At 45.5% G+C, this 13,495-nt stretch overlaps 1 protein-coding gene across 1 annotated transcript in view; it reads right to left on the bottom strand.

Annotated features, from left to right (window-relative positions):
- The window catches only part of COL11A1 (collagen type XI alpha 1 chain), a 309,931-nt gene extending 297,247 nt beyond the window's left edge, over positions 1 to 12,684 (bottom strand). Inside the window, exon 1 of the mRNA XM_048496576.1 lies at positions 12,223 to 12,684. Coding sequence (XP_048352533.1) covers positions 12,223 to 12,343 — 121 coding nt within the window. The 5' untranslated portion in view covers positions 12,344 to 12,684. The remainder of the gene's footprint in view (positions 1 to 12,222) is intronic.
- Between the last annotated feature and the right edge of the window lie 811 nt (positions 12,685 to 13,495).

The following is a 13,495-nucleotide window of genomic DNA, read 5'->3' as shown; positions in this document are numbered from 1 at the left end:
GGGAGAAACCTAGCAAAACGGGTTTTTCTTGGAGGAACAAGCTAGCTTTTATGGCAGTTCTTTGTATATGCACAGAGAGAAAGCACGCACAAACAGCATGTAGCGTTTGACGTAGAAATATAGGCTGTCTTCATGTGACCAGTTCTGACCAATAAGATTTTTAAGGTATATGAATCATCATACGTGGAACAAAAGGGGAGGACTATGTGAGGTCTTTGCATCTACAAAAACTCAGGTTTTCCTATACTGGGCGTGCCTCTTTAGAGAGCCACCCAGGAGAGGGCAATCTCCTGTAACATTCTAAATTTTGTATTGGGGCGTGCCTCTCCTTAGGGAGAGGTCACCTTCTGTAACTTATCTGTATTCTGTAACATTCTAAAATCTGTGTCTATCACTCGAGGGCACCAAGGGCGTGTCTCTTCCTTGGGAGAGTTCACATTCTGTAAACTGATCTAAATTCTGCTAAGTAAAACTGTCAGTTTGTTTTCTAATGTCAGATGTCTTTTGCTTTATTTCAAACTTTAAGTTTTTCTTAAAACTAACTCAGCTGTGTAGGACCAGAGAGCGGCCCTGGCCCCACAGTATGAACTACCTTTGTTCACCCATGTTTTTGAACTGAATTTCATCTTCTTGCTCTGATTTTCCCCTCCTTGCTTTCATAGCTGTTTTAAGCTGATTTTATACCATTTTAATTGACTTAAAATAGTGAAGATTGGCATAATTGCTGCTGCTTAAATTTGTCCAATTGTTGATATTTTTATTTTGAATTGAATTATGGTTTTATGCTGTTAATGTTTAGTCAGATTCTGAAGAGTGTAGAATATAAATCTTCCTAAATTCATGAATGACTAATTGAATGCAATGCAATGCAGAGCATATATGTGCATTATCAACCTTCCATGAAGTGTGGCTTGCAACCTCCCTGTTTTTGCCACTTGAAGCCAGACATTTCTGCTTATTTTTAATTTCCACTTTCTGCATGTGGCCCACGGGAGTCCGGAAGGTGTTCCATGAGGCCACTCTGCTGAACCATCCTTGTCATGTACATGAGTATTTCATCTGCAAAAGAATTGCCCAATGAATGTCATGGCTGAGAAAGAATGTGATCCCAGGTTTCACTTCCCCAAGTCTAACACTCTGCTCTACCCCACCACAGTGGCAATAATAGCTGCAGAAATATCATCCAGGAAGTAGCCCATCAGAAAGTAAAGGGAAATTAATAAAAAATGGAAGGGTGCCTTCAATCTTGCTTTGAAAGTTTCTTTGTGGCTTGGATCCAAGTAGCCCTAAAATAGTATATCTCAATCTTTACATTCTCATGTATCCAGCACTGGCTAACTAACATCTATTTCCCATGCTGTATGCATTATCATTTTGGCATACACTGAAATCCCAAGCCTTGTGCACACAGGAGGGTTCTTTTCTTTCTTTCTTTTTTAAACAAGCTCTTCTGTGCAATTATGTGCTGAAAGAACTCCACAACTGCCAGCTCCTGCTATAATGTGAATAAGAAGGTCAACAATTCCTCTATTAACATGGGCAGTTTGCAAATGTTATGCTAATAAACTCGATACTGTTATTATGATTACTAATAACATACAATTCTGAGCTAGTCCAGACTTGGCAAATGGCTGATTTTTTTTTCCCTTTGGGCTATCTTTATTCCAGAAGAATACTATGATAGTTTTTCTTTTTCAAAGCACAGGAGATGTCTCCTCTGCTCCATTTAGTTGATTTGTACCTTATTATCCTTGAATCGCCAGCCCAACAGTAAATTAACAACCGGTAAGAGGATTTCTTATGAAAGGAAGCAGAGAACTGGAGTGATAAAATAAAGAAACTTTTTAATCACACTGGCAGATGAAACCCCTACTGTTTTGGACTGTACAAAACAAAATCTAAGAGAGCTATAACTGTTCCAGTCCGTTTTAGGTATCATTATGCTTCAGCAATAAAGCCCTAGTTCTTTTCTCACAGTGCAATTTTTTTCTGGAAGGAAAGGGCAGATTTAAGGCACCATTAGACATTTTCTGTGTGAGCTGATGCTGTGACGGAAATTAGCAAACAGAGACGACACTAACTGGTTTGTTGCAGTGCAGCCTGTGTCCACTCACACTCAACCTTGATCCAGCCACAACAGGAGATGTCCGTCCAGTGCTTCTTCCTGGACTGTGCCAGGCTGGTCAGATCAAAGCTAAACAGCTGCCCCCAACACAGAAGGCAGAAGCTTCCCCTGTTGTTTCTGATGCAATCTGCAGCTGCTTGGCTTCAATGGCCCCCAGCAGTATGGTTGGAAGAAGCAGAGGGACGTGCCAGCAGGCAAGAATGTGCCGTTCTTAGAAGTGCCTAGAGTGTTATTCTTGTGGCGAGGCATCTCCCAACCAGAAGAGCTGGAGGAAGTTTCCATTTCTAAATGGGATTTATGTGATCGTGACTTGCCTGCCAACAGCAAGTGGCTACTGTTCTTGGGAGGGGAAATGCAAACAGAAACAAAGCTCAAAATTTAAGCAGGAGCACTGAAGATTCAGGTAGGAAAACAGCTGTGCTGCTCTTCCCTTTTTAGTGGGTTTTCATCTTTTCCTCCGACATCACTCAGGAGTTGCTCAAGCCAACGAGGTGTCCTAAGTATCTTCCTCTTATGCCACTAATGGAAGAATGTAGAAACAGCATTTCTCCTTGGAGGCCATCTTGGATATATTCATGTTCATACTGACATGAGAGAAAGTGAGCACTTCCTCTCACACTACAGCTGGCTTGGCAGTATCAGAGGTAGACTGCTGGGAAATGCCTCTTTCTGCAGCCTGCCTGGTTAGACCAAAGTGGAGCAACACACAAAAAGACACATGCTTCCTATTGTAACTGGTTCAATGCCCACACAACCCCAGTCAGGAGAATTCAAACGGGTAGCGGGTGGAGCATGGCATGGAGGGAAGCACCAGTGAAACTTGAGCCACTGGTTCGTTCTTATTAAATCAGAACTGCAGCCCACCCTAGAGCCAGAGAAGGCTGTACAGGATGCAGTGTGCCCTTTGTGGAGCTGTGAAGATGGACGTCTATGCAGGATGCATAGGAGAAGGCATACAAGCACACCCCACCATTTCCCCCGACATACACACTCCTGCCAATGCTGGGTTCCCGGATGGCTACAGCCTGCCCCCATACACATTCCTGCAACTGCTGCCCTACTCCAACCCTGGAGCCCATGGCACCGGTAAAAGAAGAGGACATTTGGTGAAGAAAAGTTGTTGAGTTGGCTCCACTGGCATAATGCCCATTTGGCAGACTAGGCAACTGCCCAAGGCATCAGAACTTTGAGTCACGTGGGGGGCATGTGAGTGATGGAGTCACATGCTCTGAGTTTGTCTTGCTACGCCCCTGGACTTGCAGCAGCGCAGTTGCTGAAGCAGGAGGTGCACCATGCATTGCTTTCCTTCCCACCAAAGGATGCCACCAGCTTTCCGCTGAAACGCACGTGTGAAACGCCGGGGCGAAGTGGTTAGCGGCACAAAAGCCGACTGTGAGGCGGCGTGTGGCAGGGAGGCGTAGATTAATTCCGGGGTGGCAGCAGGCTCCAGTGGCGCTCGGGAGGGCATGACCGCGACCCTGCAAGTCCTGCAAGGTGGAAATCTGGCGAGGTAAAAACTTAGCAGCTATGTCTCTGGGGCAGTGGGGCTTCATCTTCTCCCTCCTTCTCCTTCTCCCTGTTGTAATCCCGCAGGTGGAGAGAGGGGTGGGCAGTCAAAAAGGAAGGGCCAGAGGCAATTGCAGCAGTTGCAGAGCTACAAGGGGGAGGGGGGTGCGCCGTGCACCAGGCGCATGCCTGGGGGCATGGAAAATCACCCCCAGGCCCCTCCCCCTCCCCCTGTCCCCCATGGTGCCCCCCTTCCCACACTTACCTTAGTTCCTTTCCTTTTTCAGAACCTTTTCAGGCTGCAAAAGGCCTGTTTGCAGTAAAAACGGCCTGAAGAACTACAGTTCCCAGGAGACCTTGGGGCTCTCAAGGTCTCCTGGGAAGTATAGTTCCCATCAGGCCGTTTTTACTGAGAACAGGCCTTTTGCAGCCTGAAAAAGTTCTGAAAAAGCAAAGGAACTAAGGTAAGTGGGGGAAGGGGGGAATATATGGAATGGGCACCGGGTGCAGTTTGACCCAGCTATGCCTCTGAATGGGTTTTGGAAATGGAAAGGCGCCTTTGAGAAATCGCGCCCCAGGCTTCAGCCTGGAGGCGCCATTGCAAGGGGGGAGGAACGAGTGGAAGCCTCCTTCCCCGCCGGCTGACTGAGGCTGTCACGTGGCCGGGTGCCGGCACGTGACAGGGGCCTTGAGCAGCCTATAAAGGGCTGCGTCGGCGGGGACCGGCCTCTTCGAGGCCGGCTGCTTTCAAAGGCCCTCCCTCCACTCCCAATTTGAAGGATTATTGGGGTTCTTTATTGTGTTGTATATTGTCGCAGTTCACTGGGCGGTTTGGGCATAAGAGCACATCCTATTTTGGGAAGGCAGTAGCTTGCATGCCGGACCTTCCCATGGGGGCCTCCATATGAGGTCCGTGGTGGCGATAGAGCTCTTGAAGACAAGCCTTGGGGCCGTGCCAAGAGCTCGCTGCCCGGCAGGGAGAAGTGTCACAAATTGGGTTTGCGTCCATGTGGCATCTAGTAACTTCCTGTTCCGGTTCCCTCGGGGGATGTGCCGGACAGGGGTTCTGTCCGAAGGGCCTAAGGGGTCAGCTGGGGCTGCCCTATAACCAGGTCAGCGGTTTGCTGCCTGGGGGCCAGGATGTGCTCTGTTATGCTCGCCCAGCTTCAAAGTTTTGTTATATGTTAATAAATTTGGGCTGCGGCCGATTTCTTTTCCAACAAGTATGTGTCAGTGTCTTTGATGGAACGAGTCTCCACACATCCCCATGCAAACTCCCTTGCAGCAAACTATCCCTTTTAGCTATGGCTGCATAAGAATTTTGCAGAGGGGTCATAGAAGCAGTGCACAAGGCATAACCCAACCCGGGGTTAGCTAGCCCCTTGTATACAGTGTTTACTTATGTGGATATGAAGAAGGCTTTTTGTCTGTTTGAGATATTACTGTAAGAGCTGGAGTAAATTGTCTTTGTGGAGGTTGTTATATTTGTGTGTTTGGCAAGCATTGTTTAAGCATACTGTGTTCCACAGTATTGGAGCCTTAAAGGTACAGAAGAGTGGTGAGGTGACCGCCCAACTGGGCATCCAACTGAGGTTTTGCCCAGGGCTCCAGTTTGCCTTGTTACTCCCTGGTTGGCTCTGCTCATGTTGGTGTTGACCTAGCAAGATACAGGAGGGCTGCCGATAAAGAAAGTGAGGGCAAATGCTAATACTTCTTTTCCAAGACTGTTTTATCTTCCTTAGCAATAATTGGAGGCAATTGGAGGTGTCAAAGCCAAATGGCTTTTTGGGGATGATGGCTGTCCCTGTCACTTGTAATAGAACAGCCCCACTGATACAACTGCCACTCCATTTGGCCTCCACAAGGCATCTAACTGCCCAGCAACCATCCCAATTCTGAACTCTGCTCTCCTAGCCTTCCTAGTCCATGGAGATCTTTCCTCTTCAGTTATTCTTCAGTACAGGGCCACCAGCTGGAACATTTAGGAATTAGCTGCCAAGAGGGCAAGAACTTGCAGCTTCCCTTCTGCTTTGCCATTCTAAGGCTCCACCTAGTGCCTGCATCTCCTGCTACCCATATTTTGGTAACCACAGGGACAGTTTGCCACACTTGCACACTCCCAGGGAAATAATAATTTAGCACATGTCCACCTCCCTTTCCCTGGCATCGATTTTAAATAGTGTGATCTAACAATCTAAGTCTACGTGATGCACAGAATCACTACAAGCATTTAAAATAGTACAAATCTACTAAAGGAAGACATAAACACACATTATCTGCACAGTAACAGATTGAACAAGACATGTAAAAGAAAGGTGCAAACATGCAATTCCCTTTTGCCTCACTCTATGCATGTCCTAGCTGGTCTTGTTCTCTTTAACTTAGAAGTCACAGTTTCCTAAAGGATTCCCATGACCTTGAAGTCTTTGCCTAAGTATCCAGTGGCAATGGCAACCATAAGGTGGAGCTCAGGTGTGAGAGCTCCTTCCTCCTGATGAATTCAGCCAACAAACACCTGCAAAATGGATCCCTCTCCCTAAATACCACGGGATTTTATATCCTATTTTCTTGTCCTCTTTTGGGTCAAATAATTATTTCATAACATTTCCAAAAAGATATCCTTTGGCCCCTCAAAACCAGATTGGCCATAAGCATTTCCAAAGATCTGATAGTTGGTAGCTGTGCAATAGTTGTGATCAATTGATTTCTCCCTCCCTGCCTCTCTTCTGCCAGGAGACAGGAAAACTCTTAAAACAAAATGTGGATGTTGTATCAAGCCCAAACGTTGGCATGAAATTACTCCAAAACACCTTCCATGTTTTTTTTAAAAGGACATCTATGGCAGCAGAACTTGGTAGATTACCACTTTGTGGGAGCTGAAGGTTGAAATTCTGGGTCACTGTCCTCCATAACTTCTCAAAACAACCCTACAGAAAAACTACTTGCCAACCAGAATGTTATAATAACAGAATAATTAGAATAACTAATTAGAATTAGCATTAAAGGCATCATTTCAGATTTCTTTGAGTAAGGATATATTCAAAAGGAAACTCCTGTTTTTAGAAAAGGGTATTTTAAGAGCATCTCTTATGAGTTTTCCCCCTTTTATATCTTGAAAACAGAATAATCACATGACATCACAGACACAGGCAATCCTTAATGGTGCCCCTGTTGGAGTTAACCTCTAGCCAAGCCTTCCAGTTTATTGAAAAACATCAAAGAAGCAAGAAATATTTATGGATTAAGACAGTAGCCTCTATTTTTTCCATTAAGCATACATATTGCAAAACACTTTTAAAATAAAATTGGGCAATCACGGAGCATAGTTACAGGACAGGGAAAATTGTTTGTGCATTTTAACTTAAGCTTAGAAATAAAACGTATTTTTACCCTACAAGGGTTGATTTGCAGGAGAAAACAAATCTACCTTCCTTTCAGGGGTCTGTCTCAAGCCTCCCAGTGAAGGACAAGTAAAGAACTGCACAACCCACACAACATACCAGACATATTTCTGTGTCAGCTGCCCAGGGGGAAAAAATAAGTGTTTGGCCACAGGTCTGTTGCAGAAATATTTTATTCTAACAGCAAATCAGACCAGTTCTTGATTCTGTCTACTCTATGGGACAGGATGTGTGTACAGAGAAAGATGTGACCATTTCACCTGCTGATCCCTGGGACTCAAACAATTTTTCACACAATTTATAGTTCTCAAAACCTGTTTAATTCTATGATCTGATCAACTAGGCTAATATAATTAAAACTCAGTTTTTCATGTATATGGCTTTGTAAATTAAAGCAGGTTCTCATTTTTAGGTTGAAGGTCTCAGAGAAATTTTGGAATTTAACCACATAATGTTCCCAACTGTTCAAAACTTCTGCCTTTAGCAGAAGCTTACAGCCCTGAAAGCTCTTCTGCCACTCATCTCCATGCCAAAAGTCTCAGAAGTAAAAATGTTGGCAGGTTGGTCAGTGCTAGAATGAAATAAAACTTCATGTCATGGACCAAATCTAAGCCATGTTGAAACATAAGTAGTCCTTACTGTATTTTCTCATACAAAAGTGAATTTAGAAGAGCAGTCCATTCATTCAGTTCAAAAATGAACAAGGGTTGCTTCAGTTTTACAACCAGCTACTTTGAAATGGATAGCCACCTCAAAAATATGGCTATAGAAAGGCAGGGTATAAACTTTAAGTCAATAAATAACTGTATGTGAACCAAATGGTTCCTTTTATGCAATTTTATTTCATGTTGAAAATATATATAGATATATTTTCAAGCTCAAATAAAAATGTCTTTGAGAAATGTTCAGAAGAAGAAGAATCGGCCCAATTCTGGAAATCTCATTAGCTTCTAACGTAGCTCGAGAAACACAAAGATTTCACTAAGGCAAACTTGACTTGGAGCAGACTTTTGCTCGATACAATGATCAGGCCAGCGGTGGTTTAAAAGCAAGTTTTTAATTTCTTAACAGTATTTTTAGTATGTACAGTATATCTAATACTAAATTTACTCTAGTAGCAACTAAGATATATTTAACAAAGGACAACATAAATGGGATCATGTTTTAATCAGAATGAATTATTATTCTGAATCACCAGAGTTGTCTGAAAACCTGAATTTAGATGGTTTCAGTATTCACTGAATATTTCTCATGACATTTTATTCACTATCACAATGGTTCATTGACATCAATTGTATCATATTGCTTGTTTTCTATAGCTGCTTTGAATAAATGTTCTTATTCATCCCAAATACCCTTGCCAACAGAGCACATATTTAAAAAGTGAGAAGCAGAATCAAAGAAAGTCTTAGACATACACATATACCAGGTTGTTAAAAAGAAAGCACTTTCTGTCAGAAACTGCTAGACTGTATTCCAATTCCTCCAGCATTCTCTGCTTTTAGGGGAAAACCTGAATGGGAATTCTCTACCTCTGGTCCCATTATGAATGTCAATTATCGACTGATTTAAAAAAATATTATTAAACCTTCAAGAATGTTAGAGTTTTGCAGAAGCTTGTCTAAGTAATTACAAGGTTACATTCCTATACAAACAGCAGCACCTCTGTTCTTAGAAACATAAATAAAATTGAGCAGTATAGTGAGCAGTGCAATCCGAATTGTGACAGGGGGTGGGGTTTAGTTGCGTCACAGCCAGGGGCGGTGCAGCCATACCACCTCTAAAGAAGCTTGCTGCACTACAGCCAACAAACCAACGGGGACGTTCTTCTGAACCCCTGTGGAACTTCTCTATGCAGTTCCATGGGCTGAACATTCCTTTTTGCCTGAGTAAGTCTTATACTCACAAGTGGGGGTATTCCTGGGCTGAAAGGGCTCAGGAAGCTTACTAATGCCAACCCCACCCGCAGGATCATCCCTTTGGCACCATCTCCTGCGCCGGAGAAGTGCTGCCACCACGACAGTGCCGATACCCGAGTGTCATACTCCCCAACACTGGCATAAGTGCCTCAGTGCCTGCATAAATGTCCTTTATGCCAGTGCAAGTGGCATTTACACCCGCACCAGAGACACGCTGCCTCCTCTGGGGTCCCCCCCGCCCAGGAGTGCATGCAAGTATTAAATTTGATGTAGGTTTACTGATTTCATCAAAATTTACTCTCAAATGAGTGTACACAGAATTGCAGCCTCACTTAAACTCCACTGAAATTAATAGGAGGTACTTCCAAGTAAACACAATTAGAAGTAGGGCCACAATTTACTTTATATATACAGTGCAAGGTCTTTTTGCATACAGCAATATTTGACGCTGATGACATTATTCATATCTTATCAATCAAGCAGTTCATACCAGTAATGACAATCATTTACCTCAAGTGAAATGTTTTATTTTTTGTAGTCTTGTATTTTTGTATTTAGCTTAAAAAAAACCTTTTCTATCTTTGAGTTCTGTATAAGGAAACACGTTTAAAATATAACTGCCGCCCTATACTTTGTAGGAACATTAACACGATAGGAAATTCCTAGTCAAGTCTGATTCCCACTTAACTGATAGGTTCTACACATTCTGAATATTTCAGGAATCTTCTTAAGGACTTCTCTGAGAAACAAAGAATGGGAATCTAAGGACTTTTTTAGTTTAACAGAGACAGAGAAATTTGGGAAGGGGAGGGCACTAATTTCAGCAACCCTAGTATTTTTTTCAATAATCTCCTCAGGCTGGCACACGACTTCAGTCTGAAGTATACATACTTGGAAGCCAGGCCTTCTGCTCTCAAGTTGGAATCAGTACACTTCAGATCACCCCCCCCCCCCCAAAGCAGCACCATGCAGCAAAAACCTTGCCAATATATTTTAAGTGATCTGAGCCGTAGGTTAAGAAGGTAAGTTTCATCTGAAGCAATCCACAACACCTTTTTTTCCCCACAGACTTCTTTTCGTTCTCAGACCTAAGGCACGAAGTGGCTAGCCAAGATGAGTCTGCAAATCACATCAGGAGTTCCTTTTCTTTCTTTTTTTTTAAAGAAACAGAGAGCAACCAGAATCAAGCAACAATGATCATCTTTTATCTTCCTAATCCCTGGGTAAATTACTTCACTTGACATGCACTAGTCCAAATCCATAGCCCTGCACGTGCCCAAGCTCCAAAGGGAGGGAGGAAGGGGGGCTAATTAATTGTGGAATGCTGGTTTTGTCCATCTCCCTCCTGAGTTGCTCGTCAAACCAGCAGGGGGCAGAAAGACTGGCAGACGTGACTGACACTCCAGTCCAAGAGGTGATTAGGAACCCAGAGGCTGAAAGGGAAGGCTCACAGAGCACCTTTCTCATCCACAGACACCACTGATATGAACTGTGAGCTGAACCAACACACAGGCAGAACTTTTTTTATGTGGAGTCATAACACGAGATGTTCTTCAGAAACTAGTCAAGTTTTATGTTTATGTGTGGGGACAAACTGACCCTTAAGGGTGCAAAAGCTGCAGGATGGACACACAAAAACAGCCTAATTGTTCCAACAGATTTCGTTGGACAGAAGTTAACAAAGAATGAGGTCACAGTGTGGGTCTCTTGAGATGGGAAACACAGCACCACAGCCAAGCTACGGAGACAAGAAGATCTCTGTAATATCAACCCACGGGTTTCCAAGGAGTGCCTTCTTTCAGGCTGTGGTTAGAGATTACCCTCCTATTATGGTAATCAGACACAGGATAGTTCAACAGCTATTCTGATTAAGCTATGAATTTGTGCCCTAATGCACCACCACCCTTTGTATCAAAAACCGGTAGTGGAAAAAACACCCCCTCCCATTATCCTCCAACCCTGCCTGAGCTCCTTAAAACAGCAAACTTTTCTCTGCTGCCTACGATTTCCAGGAACTGCACCGGGCTCACATGTGCCCACAGACACCTAACGGACCATTCATTCAGCTCCACGCCTTTTGCCCAAGGATGCACCTTAGGGAAAGGGAGGGAAAGGGAGGAGATTCCTCTGTGCATTGAACTCCTGTCTCTGCCTTGCCACGTAAGCTTGATAGATGCCACTGGATATTTTTAGGGGGTAAGAGTGTCCCAAAACAGGTGAGAAGTAATATTGCAGACTAGCCAACTTCTGCTGTGCTCAAAAACTGCAAGTCATCCTGTGTGCCAAAAAAAGAGAGATCTGTTTCATACAAAAGCTTGAAGAGTCCTGTCCATTATAATCTGCTCCCTTACCTATTTCCCTTGCTATCCCCAAAAAGCCAGACACCCAAACCAGGTGTACTTGGGTTATTTTTGCTCCAGTTGTACACAGTTCTCTTTTCCTTTGGGACACTCAAGATTGTTATGGAGTTTTTCTGCTGCACAAAACTTCTGCTACTTTTCAATGAACCAATATTGTGCTTGTGCAGCATTTTTATTACTTTTTTTAAAAAAAGGCAAGTTTGCAATTGGAGTCTACAGATACCATCTCTCCAGTAACCTATTAATCCTCCCTTCCTGCTCCTCTTTAATTTCACTTTAGCCAAGATTTGATGAACTTGATCAACTTAATGACTTCGGCAAGTTCAGCAGACTAGAGAGAGGGGTGCTGTAGAAGTGGAAGTTGCAAACACATTTTTAAAGTTTTTAAAACTGTCTGGCCACACACACAAAAAAGGTAGCCTTGCTCAGAAAGTTCACTGATTTCTATCTCTGATTTCTGTATTTCTCCTTCCACCCAAGTTTCCAATCTGCATACACCCCTCACATACATACACACACATCTCTTTTCATTTAGGACGTTTCTAAAGCATCAGGACACTAGAAAGCAGATGAGAAGCTTAAACAACCAGAATTAGGGGAAAGGGTGGCGAAATTTTTCCAAGCACTTAGTCCTCTGTCCCCAGGACTGCATCGACAGATGTCAGGTCTTCCCCCTACTTTGTTGTTGGATTCGGGAGGAGGTCTGAATTTGAGACAGAGAGTAGCTCAGCAATCCTTCCCCATGAGGGACTGCCTTTAAGCATGTGCAGAGTGTTCTCTCCCATCATTAAAGTGGCACCAGAAATAGGTGAGCAATCAAGTCCACTCTGGCCCGCTGAACTTCAACGAGACGGGGGGGTGGGGGGAGCCGATCAGCTGCTCGCCCCCCCCTTCTGCCCATCCTTTCTTACCTCCTCTGACCTCCGCAGCCTCCAGCAGGAGCGTCCAAGTGATGAGGAGGGCGGCTAAAGTGGAGTCCCAGCACCACCGTTTCGTTTTCCACCTTGTGGACCATCTCGGCCTCGTCTCCATGGCTCGGGGCGCCCCTCGCACCGGCCGCCTGCGCTGAGACCCACCCGGTCACCCACCCCGGGGTGCCTTCCCCCCCAGCTGTCCTAGTCGGGTCCCCCCGCCGTCGCCTCCTTCTCTAGATTTATATTCCAAGAGACGCCGGTCTTCTTCAGCGCCCCATCGGAGAAAGCACCGGGGGAGAGGTGGGGGTCCGCGTGGGGGTCAGCCCAGCCCAAGTCCAGGCCCCTCCGGTCCGTCCTCGCCTGTCTTCCAAGTGAAGGCGGACGAGACGCTTCAATCCCGGCGCGGCGAGCTCCGCATCCCCCCCTCAAGGTTTTGCATCCCGCAAAGAAGGCTGGCCCGCGGGCGCACCGAGAGGCAGCCTCCCCCTCCCAACCCCAGGAGCCCAAACTGACAAGCAGGCTGCCAGCCAGGAACCAATAGCGCGCCTCCTTCGGCAGCCCGAGTCCCGCCCCTTCGCCTCCCCTCCCCTTTTGCCCGAGGAGACCCGAAACGGGGGAAGCGGGAGCCTCTCTTGCCCCCGCCCCATTGCGGGGAGGGAGGGTGGACTAGAGAGCAGGCGGCTTTGCGAAGGCATGAAAGGAATGGCAGGAGAGGGGGAGCCTGCAAAGAGTGGGGGACTCCTCAGCGCCAAGAGACAGACCGGGGTTTCCCTGGAAGCTGGAGGTCCAGCCCCGCCTGGCACACAAAGCCCCCGATTCGACCAGCTGTCCAAAGGCCGTCTACCTGTGTGCGCTCAAAGTGCTGCAGAATATCTAGGTGTGCTTGCTGAAGGGGGGGGGGGGGGGGTAGTGGTTTTTACTTTTACTTACTAGTGGCTACCTACAAACCTATCTGAGCCCAGGTAGGCACAGTTCTTCTTGCCAGGGTGGAGATTCATGGAATACGTGGAGCAGTGCTATAGAAGAAGGTGCCTTTGAGCTAGGGCTGCCAACCTAAGGTGATGGCTGGAGAGCTCCCCAAGTTAAAACTGATCTCCACATTGCAGAGATCAGTTCCCTTGGAGGAAATGGTTGCTTTGGAGAGTTGAGTCTTAGGGCACTATACCAGGTTGGGTCCCTCCTCTCCCCAAAACCCCTGCCTTCCCAGGCTGCACCCCCATATCTCCTGGAATTTCCTCACCCAGAATTGGCAACTCTACTGTGATTGTGT

The sequence above is a fragment of the Sphaerodactylus townsendi genome, linkage group LG05 (genome assembly GCF_021028975.2).
Source record: "Sphaerodactylus townsendi isolate TG3544 linkage group LG05, MPM_Stown_v2.3, whole genome shotgun sequence".
NCBI classification, from domain to species: Eukaryota; Metazoa; Chordata; class Lepidosauria; order Squamata; family Sphaerodactylidae; genus Sphaerodactylus; species Sphaerodactylus townsendi.
Note: the sequence above shows the minus strand (reverse complement) of the source record. Positions and strands in the feature narration are given on the sequence as shown.